Source organism: Thunnus maccoyii, chromosome 13, assembly GCF_910596095.1.
Source record: "Thunnus maccoyii chromosome 13, fThuMac1.1, whole genome shotgun sequence".
Taxonomy (NCBI): Eukaryota; Metazoa; Chordata; class Actinopteri; order Scombriformes; family Scombridae; genus Thunnus; species Thunnus maccoyii.
In genome coordinates this window covers 23,454,386-23,468,690 of record NC_056545.1, presented here as the reverse complement: position 1 = coordinate 23,468,690, position 14,305 = coordinate 23,454,386, and the positions used below count along the sequence as shown (strand labels likewise).

The following is a 14,305-nucleotide window of genomic DNA, read 5'->3' as shown; positions in this document are numbered from 1 at the left end:
ATAAACCTAGATTCAGCAGATGTTTTTTTTGTTTGTTTTTTTTTGTTTTCTTGTGTTTTGTGTGCTTGACGAGGCAACAGCACATCTCTATTGCAAAATGAAACCTCCTTTTGCCAGAGAAAGAAGAAAAAATATTAAGGGGGCTATTATTATTATGGTGTAATTCAATTATCTGACATATAATGCAGATTTGAAGGTCAGTCCTTTCTTTCTTGTGAAAGCAGCAACTGTAGTTTAATTTGACATACATATACAGGACAATGCCGACAGGACAATGTACACACAGACACACACAAAAGGAACGGCTTCACATTTTGATAATATTGCCACACACCCAGGAGCCATATGGTCTTTGTCAGAATCTCTTGAGTACTTCCCCTCTCCTCTCCCTTCACCACGCTGCTGCAAGCCAAACAAACTCTTTCCCTACGTCCTGACACTCTGGCGCAAATCTGGCTCTTGGAAAAGCTGAGCCAAGGGGAATATAGCGACTAAAATTGTTTAGACAATACTTGCAGTGCACTCGCCCCAGTCTCCAGACTGTAAACACAAACCAGCTGTCCCCGGAGTGTGATACTTATTCACTGACTGATCTAACCATGGGCCAACTGGGAGAGAGGGGAGCGGAAAACAGGATGAAGAACAAGAGGCTAGCACGGCGTTCACAGACTGTCACAGACAATTGGAAATAAACACTGATATCTGACTTTGTGGCTATGGGTGAAGAGCATTTACAATGTGTCAGTGTTTGTCTATCAAACAATATCACTCCTCGTCCATATGGAGAGAAAATGACAACTTTCCTGAAACATACCGCTCTACTACCACTTAGGATCTTTTCTGCGTTTATCCAGAGTGACTACAGACAGGATGTTGTCAGCAACAGTGACAGCTATTTGAAGTGAGGAGCCATTAGTTAATGGATAGGGGCAGGCAGAGAGGGAACCTGACCTCTGAGAATCTGCCTCTCTCTTCGCTGCCTCGTACGTCTCCTGCACCCGCTTTTTTCCAGCATAAGATTACAATCAAAGAGGAGCGGACAGGGAGACGGACCAGGGGTCCCACCTCAAGCTGTCAATCTCACAGTCTGACTGAGCTACACATATCCCATGATCCACTTCAGAGAGCATGGTGTTACTGTGAACATGTCTGTCATGTTAATGCAGTCATTTAATTACCACAAGCCATCATATGTCTTCCACTAGCTTTCCCTTTTCAAGATATGAAAAGAAAAGAAAACTGCATATATTTAGGCTGTTCAAATATAAACACTGTATTAGGAATGCAATGATTATAGATTCTGGTGGTACAATTGTAGTCTGAGGAAAAATCATGGTTTCACAATTATGATGAATTAATTTATTTCACAACACTATGGATGGATTAAATCACATGAGCATGTTTTGTTTTGAAGAGGGGGCATAAGACACAAACTTCACCAAGGATTCTGCAACAGTGGGTTGAACTGCAGCAGTACCAGAGGTAGTCTTAGGCTAAAAGTGAATAAGAAAAAATGAAAATAAATAATCCATACTAAAATAAACTTTGATTGAACATTGCAGTAATAACTTAAGTGATTTCTAATATTTAAAATATAGTGTTTTTAATCATTATTATTAATAAAGGTTAAGATTAAGTTAATTGATCCCCTAGGGGAAAATATTACAAATGTAGGTAATAAACTGGAGTGTTTTTTTTATCATCAACTGTCATCCATGCCTATTTTTTAAATTCATTCTTAATAATCTATTTAAATAATTAAACTAATTTTATTTTATGGTATTATGCTGGAAGTCTACAAGATCCTAATGTTACATTAGTCTTTTACACGTGGCATATCTACCTACCATACCTAGCGTTTACTGAACACATAAGGGAGGAAGCAACAGGATGTAAATAATCACATTGAAGCCCTTGAGGGGATTACATGCCGCTTTGGTGAGCATTCATTTATAAAAGATGCAATGCTCCATTTCCTGCTTTGTTGCCGTTGGTTTATGTTGCATTGAAAGCCCAACTCTTAACTCACCACTACTTCATCGGTTGTATATTCCCCACCAACTCAATGTTTCATTAAGTAACTTGCCACTAAAGTAATGTTTTTTTTAGTCATAACTTGGTGTACTACCTTCACTTGAGCGTGTATAGCTGGATGGTGATCTGGAAGATGCTGCATTGAGTTTGGCAAGTTTTACAAATTGGAGATCCGTCTTCTTGAACACCCCCCTGGGCCATCCTTTATGTAGCCAAAATACTCCCACACTGACGATTTAAGACGGTTTTTTTTTTCGGTGGATTCCAGACTTCAATGTTGAGTCCCTCAGCAATTGCCAGAACACTTCATGTCTCTTTTAGCTAATGTAGCCCCCCTCAAACATAAACAAGGTTGCTCTCGTGACAACATGTGTAACTTTGCGTACCTGAATTTGTTGCAGCACAGCATTTTAACCTCTTCCACTCTCGCCCCCCTACATTTTTGGCGGGGTTGGGGGATGTTTAGGGGGAGATAGCAGGTCAACAGTAAATGCCACATAGAACTGGTATACATCATCAGAAAGCTGGGAGCCTGAAGATTAATTTGAGATGCAGTTCAGTACTGTGTGTCAAGTTTTTCTGGTAATAAATCTGTAATGAACACTGTGTTTTGGTTAGGTGCCTATTCAAATTTTGAAAGTTTAGAGTGTATAAGGGCTTAGGACATTATGATGGAAGCATATGATGGCCATTCACATGCTCAGTTATGTCTCATTAGTTGTTCCAGCAATTTTTGGGTTAATACCATTTGTTACACAGATTTGGTGCAAAATTTAACCATTTTTGACTGCTCAAAATTTGATAAAAGTGGTCCAAAATCCCTCCAGAATACCATATTAAGACACCAAGACCTTGAGTAACACCATAGAAAAATTCATGCTGTGATTTGGTATGGAAAGCCATACATCCTCTGAATGCCCTCAGTCTCTAGTTTGTGGTTGTAAAGTTTCATGAAGCTGTGATTATCCTAGAAGCCCAATAGGTAATTTTATACAGTGAGGTCAAGTTTCAAAAACTGGTCTCACTACGATGAAATGGCTATTATGATGAGTAAACATCATCACACATGAATACAGCTGGGCCCATTAAATCCACAAGAGTCTCAGCTTTCCAGTTATACCCAATTTATGCAATTCCAAGACTGTTCAGGGACCCTAGTATGCAGAAATATTCAAATACACCATTTTTAGAATAGGTGAAAATAAAGGTGTGAAGGCGAGACTCGTGGGTAACCATAGAACTCATTTTCATTCAGACATCTTGAGGTGAGAGGTCAAGGGGCCCTTTTGAAAATGGCCATGCCAGGTTTTCCCTCGCCAAAATTTAGCCTAACTTTGGAGCGTTATTTCGCCCCCTTCCCAACAAGCTAGCACAGGCCCCCTACAGCCTCTGAAAGACAGTAACGTCACCCACAGACGCTGGCGTCCTCGGGGAGTGGAAAGGATTAAGCTGGTACACCAAGTTTGTTTTGAACTTCTGCCTGTAGTCAGCCAGTTGCACCTATGGACATTTTTTTTAACACAACTGTCTAGTTTTGTTTAAACACTCTGAGCTTTTACGGTTACAAAACTGTGACGTTTTAAAGAGCAGTTAATAGTGAAATCAGTTAATCGCTGCATCCCTACACTGTACGGAGAATTATGTTTTATATCATTTATTTTAGAAGCAGAGATATTTACTGTACGTGATGATGCACAAAGACCGAGTTGGCTGTTCACATAAGCATTTAAGTTAGCCAGCTGGTTGGAGGGAGGGTGTGTGAGATGAGCAAAAAAAGCCTTTTACCAAGATAGAGACTTTTTGTAAAAGCTTCATTCATTCTTCTTCTTCTTCTTCTTCTTCTGCTATTGAATTTGCCTGAAATTATGTAGACAAATACTTAATGTTATGAGTGATATGTTACTGGAAGATACCAGTATGTTGCTATATTTTGAATTGAATTGAAGTTTGACATCCAGCTGTGTCTTTTAATTCAATCTAGGATGGGCCAAATGAATTGTCATGATGTGGAAATAAAAAAATAACCAATGAATACATAGACAGAGGACTCAGACGGGACATTTCTGCCTATCTCTCCATACTTTCACATGCATGAGGAGTGGTGTGGCTGCATGGTTGTCTTTCCCTATGGCTCATTACTACACTGCAGTGTTGTGGCTTAACCTTCATCTCAGCCACAAGCCGAGTTTTCCTCTCGCAAATGGCAGTGTCCAATTAGTTTAAGAATACCATTTATTCCTCTCTCTTACTGAACCTAAAAACAGGTCTACTATCCAATAACCTTTAGAGTACACAGGCTGTGACTTTGCCTTCACCTCAATAAAGCGCTTCATGATTGAATCAAGTGGCTGAGGTCAATAGGACATATGTTCATTTCCCAGGGTCCTCTAGGGTCCCTGCAGGCAGAAAAAAAATATGCTGAGTGTCTTCTGTGACATTTATAGGATAGGAACTAAGTTATATGTCTTTTTTTTTCCTTTTTTTTCATTTAATCTCTTTCGCTTTCAGAAAGGGCTCCACTGGCATGTGTGCGTGTGTGCACGTGTATGTGTGCGTGTTGTGTGTGCTGACACAGTATTTCAACCCTGCGGTCACGCTTCAGGCACCAGCACATACTACATCTGTCACTGTCTCTACCACGTCACCTCAATTTTCTGCAAACAAGTTTCACTTCTGTGCCTTGAAGGACAGACACTTCTTCGTCTCTCTCTCCTCTGCTTATGCCTGCTCCGTCAGTCCTTTCCTGCTTCCATCACTTTACATCTGTCAGCCTCTAACACTGTCTTTTGTCAGCCGTCTGCCCACTTTTCATCATCTCTCCCTTACTTCACTTAAATCATAGCGGCGTTAGAAAAAAATTATAATACAGTAAATTCATTTAGAATTGAGTTGAGGCCTTTATAGGTAATTAATTTCCCACTGTAGCTTTCATATTTACTCTCTCTAAAATGGATCAAATGAGTGATGCTCTGCAGGATTCTTGTCAATATGCAGCAGTGTCTTCCCTAAGTCTTCCTAAGTAGTCAAGTCCATGAACTCATCATATTATACAAAGTGACAAGATATTCATGACAGCTAATCAATTAAATGAACTGTGACTACTTAATGTTTATTTATATGGACAGGTGAGGACAGGACTTCAGTTCATCCTCTGCACTACAATATAAAAAATAGTTTTGTTTTTGTGACTCGTTGTTTGTTGATCCATTTGTGTGGTTTCTGTTTTTTGTGAGTGGCATTGTGGGGCTACAGACAACAGTTGTGCAACCTTGTGTTGTAAAATGGTAACAAAAAAGATCTTGAATCTTGAATAGAATATTCATTGACTAGACCAAGGCAACATTTAGTGATGGTTTCTTAATAAACTCAACTAAATCCTTATTCTTCTATATTATTGCTGTTATTAATCATATAATAATTGGTGTATTTAGCATATTCATTTATAATGCATAGGATTTTGGATCATTATTGATTTAGCAATTCTTCTAAGAAATTCAGAGGACCGTGTATCTTTAATATATTGACTTTTCCAGATCTTGAGTAAAAACCTTGTTTTTGCATTTTTGGCAAAGGGTTCAATAGCCCAAGACAACCTCTTGTCAGTCTTTAGAGTAGCTTGTAATCCTTTAGTTTGAATATGAAAATATGAAACTCAAAACTGGACTAACATCAATGTATAACATTGATGTTGGGGATTCAATATGTAGCTGTGTCACTGATTTCTGAGCAGAAAAATGACTGAAGGATATATATATATATATATCATGGCCAATTTTAATGTAATGAATCACAAGATGCTGTGTTTGGTAGAAAAATGAATACAAACCTCATAATTTATGATGCATATGAGCTTAAGATAGCATGTTATGATACAGTTACATTGTAATAATAGTAATATGTTCATGGAATATAGCGCATGATGTTACCTTAATTGTATGGCAATTTAGTCTCAATTCAAACTTTTCATACTGGAAAAGATTGCCATCCATGACTCTGCTCTGTTACAACATTATTGCCGGAGTGATCTCTGAGTGACAAACATTCAATATGTGAATGATGATGTTAACGTGATGATACTATGTGTGTGTGTGTGTGTGTGTGTGTGTGAGTAGTGTGTGTGCATTCATGTGCACAGGCTGCATAGCAAAGCAAATTATTCAAAAACAGTAGCTGGTAACTCATGAGAGCTTCACAATTTTCACATTGTCTGTCTTAAAACAACAGTCAGGTGCCCATATGAACACTGAACGAGGTTTTCCTCGCTGTAATCATTCCTTGTTTATAGTCGCTATTAAAATATCCCCCACAAATGCACTTTCAATGTAAGGGATAGCGGCCAAAATCCACAGTCTGTTGCAAAGTACAGTAACAAAAAGAGGGACTTAAAAGACTAAAAAGACTGTAACGTTGAAAGATCTACTTAATTTGACTAATTTGCATGGCTGAAGGTTCATATTAGGTTCAGATAAGCTTTTAAATGCATTTTTGCACAGAGGGACTGTGGATTTTGGCCCCCATCACTACATTGTAAATGCTTTATGAAGGGATCTTCTAATGGTCAGTATGAACAGGAGGAATGATTATGGCAAGAAAAACCTATTTCAATGGTCATTTGGAAACCTGACTATTGTTTTAAGACAGACTTGAAAAACTTTGAACCCGTCCTTTAAAGTCCCCCTATTTAGCATTTGGTTGTATACTTCTTACAAATGCTAATTAGAGGGACTTTGAGTAAAGTTTGACCCAGTAGCTTACTGTATATCACAACACAGAGTGACAACAATTTGTGGTCTCAAAAACCAGTCACCCTTTTGAATTCTGTTTCCTTTACAACTTGTCAAAGCAATCTTCAAGCTATTTAAACACTGTACAAAATAGATGACAAATTATCGGACAAGTCTGTCTATTGACAGAGTAAGGTCAATCCTCCTTTTAACACTCCACAGCTTCGCAGCCCCCTCTAAAACTCCCTAACTCAGCAGCATTTGCCAAAGGGGGTTCTGTTTTACTATCCAGCCTCAGGGTGATCCATGAATCTGTGTGACCTCTGAGGGTTGAGGTAGGGAGACATAACTCATCCAGGCAGCTTCAACAAGTCCTCGCTGTGTTCCTGCTCGACCTTAAAAACCTGGCAGTAAATTTAGTGAACTCCAAGTAATAAACTCTGCCCCTAGAGGGCTTAGCTTCTCAGGGTAGGAGTGCTGATCTAGCATTACCATGATACCGTTTGACCATCTCTTTCATTATAATTCAAAAGGTGAAACAGATACTAGAGGGGTATTATTATTTTAAAACCTTTGCGAAATATCTGCCCAGGAGACCGAGCTTGGGCAGGGCTCTGCAAGCTGACACAGCTGAGCTGAAGAATCGAAACTAAAGGATGTGAAACTATGCAGTATGAGGGTATTGCTGCTTATCACCAACACTTTCTTCTTTCAGTGCATTATTCATTCTTGTTATTTTCCAGACTGACTCCAGCGTTTTTTGGACTTGCAGAACCTGTGCTCCATAGGGATTCACAGACCATCTGCACTTACCCTATTCTGATGGTCGTAAGCCCTGACCTTTTGCTCTCTGCCCTCTGCCTGCTTCTCCACAGGCTTCATTCCATCACTCTAGCTAATGTATACACACACACACACACACACACACACACACACACATTTGGCTGCTGCATGCAACCTGGCAGATTCCAGCCTGAGACATACTGCAGTGAAAGGCTGTTTAACTGGCAACACCACACACTTGACACTTGCAACTCTACGATTCAGCGAGTCGACAGTGTCACCTGTTAGGAACACACTCACCCTTTGTTTAAACCTGGGGACTAAAGCAGACACACAGCTGCTGTTTGTCTGACAGGTGTGTCACATAGTGAATTTCCATCTGTCCCTAAACCATAAAAATGACCTTTAAGCCATAATTGGAAGGAAAGTAACAAAATGAAACAGGCTTTTCAATTTAAATATTGTGTTTCATGTATAATTAGATCAATTGGAGTACAAAGCATCAAAACACTCTATGCAAAGGAAATATAACAAAGACTGTGATGCATTATAGTAAAAATGAAAGTATTTCCACCTTAGTAAAAGTAGTTTTTTATGCAGGAAATGATCTAAAGGTTAGCCTGCTATTTATTTTCTTTAAAGATAGATAATAAAACACCTGTTATCATCATACCTAACGCAAAATGAGAGATTAGGAAATAATTTATGATATTTAAAAGAGCTCAGATAATAAATACCCAGATATGTGGATAAAACGACTTGGTATAAGAGATAACTTATTTGTTGTTATTTGATAACTTATCGTTTGTTCTTGGTCAAAGGTTAACAGATCTGGCAGACTTCTGTCATTATGTTTGATTGTGGCCGCTTTTATGTTAGGTGCATTTCCTGATTAATATTAATCATAAACCTTGCTGGGGTAATGTGTGTTGCGTTATTTTTAACAGGATTTTCTGAACAGCTGTAACTTACTTGCTACTTCCAGGGATGCGTTGTGACTGATCGCCTGACCCAGATAGTTTCGGGCCACACACACATAGCTGCCGTCGTCGGGCTTGCTCCGTCGTCCATGGACGATGCGCAGAAAGAAAAGGGACCCGCTGGGCAGCAGCATACGGTGGGAACGGGGGTTGTCACGGTCCGTCTCAACACGCTCCCCATCTTTGTACCATTCCACTGTGGGGGTTGGACGGCCCTCTGCCTTACAGTTGAGAGTGGCTGGTTCCCCCTTGGACACAATGAGGTCAGAAGGGTGCTCCACAATGCGGGGAGGGAAGTCTTCCTGCCGCAGACGAGACCCTAGAGGGGAAAACGAATGAAAAGGTGATGAAAGGGGAAGAAATTAGTTCTATGTATACACTTTACTGCCAAATTAGCAATATAATACTTACTGTAAATGTCAGTGGAATTCAAAAAACACAAAGAGCCATAATGAAATTACCAAATAATCCTTCCTTGCAATAAAGAGTAGTACTAATCAAAACAGCATCTGTTCTGAGGGAATTAGACAAGGCACATTATTATTATTGTTCAAGTGCTGTGTATTAACAATAATCCATGACAATATAATTACTGTCATTTTAATTAAAATGTTTTGCTTTTTTGAGCAGTTGGAACCCCATGAGGCATTGTAAATTACTAAACAATGCTGACATGTGAATTCCTCAGGATGTAATATCTTTTGAAAAGATGTCTAGCCTTAAAACATGTATTTGCACAGAAATATATACAGCTTTTGAGAAAAGCTTTGAAGCTGGATTATGAAAGGATTATAGTGTTATCTGTGACTCCAGTAACACAACATTACACAACACAACTGTTCATTTCACTTATTTAAATATTCAATATTGGTCAATTTTATTGGAGAAATGTCTGCTTCTAGCAGTACAGGAAAATCAGCAGATTCCAAGTGTATTACAGTATGAATGTTTTGATATTCTCAGCAAAAGAGAAAGGATGCCCATCCTCAACATGAGCCATCACTCTCTCCCTCCACCCTACTGCAATAGCATGCCTGTATATCAAGTTGTGTGTGTGTGTGTCTCTGTGTGTACATCCACTTATGCTACATGTTCACCATTTGGAGCAAATTTCACCACAGCCTCTGAAATCGTTAAACCAGCCATAGAAATACAAATCAATACCTTCAACCATACCCACACTAACAACCACAAAATCACCTTGAGTTCCCGGTACACTGTTGAGATGTCAATCATACTGGTCTTCTCAAAGAAACTGTGTAACAGTGACTCCTTGTGAGGCAGAGGACACAGCAAACCTCCCTAATGAGATCCAGGTACACACCTCCAATGCCTCTGTACATCTTACATTCCCTCCAACTCTTTCCAACCCCCCAGCAAGCACACACACCAGCCCTACCTCCAACCCCGTCCACACACAGACCCACACATGTTCTCTTCTCCTCCTTCCAGTATTGTTTGAATCTGATGTGGACTCTGCAAAACAGCTACATGTGTTATTGTTTTAGTCTAGATGAGATTTTAAATCACCTTTTATTCAAGAGCAAAATGCATAAGCAGTTGTGTTAAAACTGCAAGACGTAATACAGAGGGAGAATGGAGATGGAGAAGATGAAGGAAATGTGGCTTTAATGTCAGTCATGCAACCACTGTTTACCTGTTTTATTGCTGTGGGAACACTTTCCTGTTCTTTCATGCTGGTACAAACACCAGCTTATACAGCCTTCAGCAGGTCACGCTTTAATGTACCAATGGCCCTGTAAAGCAGATAATCACTACCGTGCTAGAGAGTGATGAGCTCCTATACTCCCGCTGCAACCAATAAATCCCACACAGACAAGCGTTTACTCAGAAAGATAACACCTCACACATTGTGAAATGGGTGAGAATTTGATCCACTGGGTGATGTGGTAGATTATTTGTGTGTTTGCACAAATCTGAATTTACTGTATTTTCCAAAAGCTTCAAAATGAAAATGTGATATTATCTAAGAGGTAGAGTACAACCCCCTACATCACACAAGAAGTCAGGAACACTAGGCATTTGATAAGGGTGCAAGCTTATCATTAAAAACTTTAAGATATGCTGACATATGCAAGTTTTTGAACCATAAAACTTGGATGGCAGCAGTCTGACTAATCCGTCCTCAATGCGTCTTGGGTGCGTTTACTCCTGTATTTACAGCTGTCCACTTGTGATCGGATAACCCAAGACGGATGTTAATACCAGGTGTAAACAGGGCCTAAATGGAAGTGGACTGCTGAGATAAGGCTTCCCAATGCCAACTACTACAGTCTATTTTTTATTTTGCTTGTTTGTTTTTTGCCATTTGCCTCATTTCTCTTATTTTTACTCTTAAAAGCTGTCAAAAGGTCATGATGATGCAGTGCGAGAGCGTTGACTGTATACCTTGTGCCTAAAAGGCAGACTAATGGACATTGGGGTATTTTCACATCCAGAATAGATGACAATCTTAAAATGACCTTATTTCAAAAGCCCCTCACTGGAGGACAATGCCACAACAGGTGCAAAAGTGTCCCCACCTCTCCACAGCAATGCCAGCACAAATTTGAAAGGGATTTAATGGATGATAAGCTGTCAGGAGAGGCAAGGGACATCAACTTATATAGTGCTGAAACTACTCTCCTCCTCAAGGCACTCCCCTTAAATTTATTGCCCATATCTCCATTAAGCCCTTTGAAGTAAGAATCCTTAAGATGGCTCTTAATTGCAAATATGATTAAAAATTCAGCATCTCTCAAATCAAACAGAATTTTCAACTTGTTAATGGGTACTATATCCCCATCCTTCATAATCTGCCCCAATTGACTTATACCTTCACACTGCCGTGTAGTGTTTGTCGTACAAAAGGAAGGTAATTACACACCTAAAAATGCTCCTCAGTAACAGTTTGTCACCTCCAGAACCTTTTTTTTAACAAGAGCACCAGAGTGTACTTTCTTTTCACAGATACTATGCAATGTAGCTTGAATGACACTTGGTTGGGGGTGACCAAATTTCAATCAGTCAGGCAACAATTTTGGAAATGCACACATCATTATCAGGCCTTTTTGTAAAGTTAAAGATTGGTTCACTCAAATTACAAAAACACAGAGACTTCTGCTTCTACCCCAATGCAGCGGAGGTGAAAAGAATTTTAATCAAAACAAGATGAGGAGTCTACAGCCATGCTATCAGCCTCACTTTTGCACTAGAGGAAAAGTCAGGGGATCCCTAAAGTAAGTAGGATTCATCCTCTGAATCCTATTCAAAGGCTGTTGAGCTATTTTTCTTTTTTCCTTTTGTAATTTAGGTGATCTGATTTTTCAGCAGCACAGTCTGAGAGGGCAACAGCACAGAGACAGTTGGTCACCTGCAGCAAGACAAATTGTGCTCCCCTAACTTGCAAAAGAAAAAAATGTTACCTGAATGAACAGGGTATCACTTGTCATATTTGAAGCTGAAAGAGTTCTGAAATTAAATAAGTAATTAAATAAGAAATTAAACTAATCTTGTAATTTAAAAAAAACACCCCAAAAAAGATAGAAACACAGGTAAAACCATCCATATAGCTGTGGTCAAAAATTGTAAATATTTAATCTAAGTACGATTTTATGCATTGTCTAGACATTTAAACCTATAACAGAACAAAATAAAAAGGGTGTCCACTGTGGCCTTTGGTCCTTGTTTACAGCACACATGCTGCTTTCCTTGTTCTTAATTGTGTTGGGCTGATGCCTAAGGGTCCAAGCAGCTCCCTAAGCTCCCTGGCATTACGGAAAGGCAATATCAGCCCGCCACAAGTGGGCCCCCAGAAGACCAGGCTTTATCTGCAAAGGGCCAGCAGCCAGCACACAATCAGTATGCAAAAACATGCACAGGGATGCACAATGGAGTACATACATACACACCAAAGGTCATTTGTAGCACCTGTGCTCCTACAAATATGTTTTTTCTGTCAGTCATCCCTGAGGGAGCTCTGTTGTCTTGTGAAGATCTAGGGAGAAAAAGGGAATGAAGAGCAACAAATACAAGAGAGAAAGGAGCCTGTCTATGTAGTTTTGCCTCAGTCAGTGAGAAGTAGAAAGCCATAATAAGTTGGAATAATGAACTAGGTATTTTATATTTTATTCGAGTAGGTTTGGTGAATATGCAAGGCAGAAAAGAGGACATGAGAGGATAAATTATAGGAGGAAAGTAGGCTGAAAAGAAGAGATGATAAAGGGGGAAGGCAAGGGCTTTAAAACAACAAATCATGAGCACTGAGATCATAATAACACAATGTGACAAATATGAATGTAATTTACTGCAACATTGGTGGTCTTGGATCGACCCACCCCAGTGTAATTTGCAGTACAATACTGTATGTATTTAGACAGCATGAAAGGAGCCTACTATGACTGTTTGGATCCAAACCAAAGAAATATACAGAGAAAATATCAAATATCACAATCAAATTAGCTTGCTGCACTGAGGTCCCTCTAGCTGTCAGCTCAGTATGAAAAATTACCTTCAGACAGGCTGAATGACACATAGGCACACACACACACACTGACGCACCAACTCAGACTCAAACTTAAACTCAAAACCCTCCAAACTCACTTTAAAGAATGTGCAAAATTGTCGGTGCGGTTTTCCCAAACAAGCAATTACAAGAAAAGCAGCGGATGACATTTATTAATGCAGAACGCTGTAGACTTAGTGCCACCCTTTGGTGCTGCTGACAGATGTGAGACGCAGTCAGCTTGATCAGTGACTCTGACACCAAAGGTACCAGAGCCATAGTTGTGGAAATGGTAAATCTACACCTGGGGTACTGTGGGATTACCTGTGCTCAAGTGCCAGCGCCACTCTGGAAGAGTAGCAGTCAGGCACAGCTAATAAAGCCAGGCAGATTTTGTGGGAGACTTAAGAGTGTGCAGTAAATGGAACAGCTACTGTATGTCTTGTTAAGGCAATCACTTTGTCTCAGTCTGTAAAAGACATTTAGTTTCTTTTTTGTGAGCCATGGGCTAGACCGTGGATCAAAGTCCACACTTTTAATGGTGAGACAGAGATTTCCAGAGGCTTCCAAGTTCACAGCACCGCTCTTGTAAGTCAAATGACACCACATGTTTGAACAGACGACTATCCAAGGCCAGCTCAACAAGCTAGATAGAACAAAATGAAATGTTACAATAGAAAGATTTAGAGACTAAAAGAGCATTTGAGAGACAGACATGACAAAAGACCACCATGGGACCAAAGAGTACAGCAGGGCAACTTAACCAAACTAAATAAACACTGAGGTTGTTTTATTTTTAGTCAGTTCAGAAAAATGCCATTTTAAGTCAGACTGGTCAGCAAGTGTCAGAGTGGTGATTGATGTTACGACTTTTCTACATGACGTACAGTGAAAGTCTCAATTACACAAAAATAGTGGATTAAGTATGAATTGTAGCTGAATGAATCATGCCTCTGAATAAGAAATGAGTGCTGTCAGCATTTCCATCCTAAAATATACTTCACAGACCCAGACTAGACAGCCGTCTAACTCTCTGACACTTAACTCACAGAAGCAAAGTATAACTGTGATAAGTGGATGATATTATGCAAGTGTTTGCTGTGCATCACTGCACCACCTTTGGTATTTCAAGCACATCTGATTATACAGAAATGTCAGCAAAACATTCAACAAATCCTCTCTTCTAAGGCCAAGTTCTGACTAATGTGGATTCAGTGCTACATCAAAGGGGCTATAAGACAGGCCAGGGACCTGTTTTATAAAACTCTGCAGGCTCTACA

At 39.6% G+C, this 14,305-nt stretch overlaps 1 protein-coding gene across 4 annotated transcripts in view; it reads right to left on the bottom strand.

The window, feature by feature from the left end:
* Nucleotides 1–14,305, bottom strand: part of LOC121909664 (roundabout homolog 1-like) — a 108,075-nt gene that overhangs the window by 62,473 nt on the left and 31,297 nt on the right. For all 4 annotated transcript variants that reach the window (XM_042430217.1, XM_042430216.1, XM_042430218.1 and 1 more), the window contains one exon: nt 8,514–8,840. In XM_042430217.1, the coding sequence (XP_042286151.1) occupies nt 8,514–8,840 (327 nt within the window). The remainder of the gene's footprint in view (nt 1–8,513; nt 8,841–14,305) is intronic.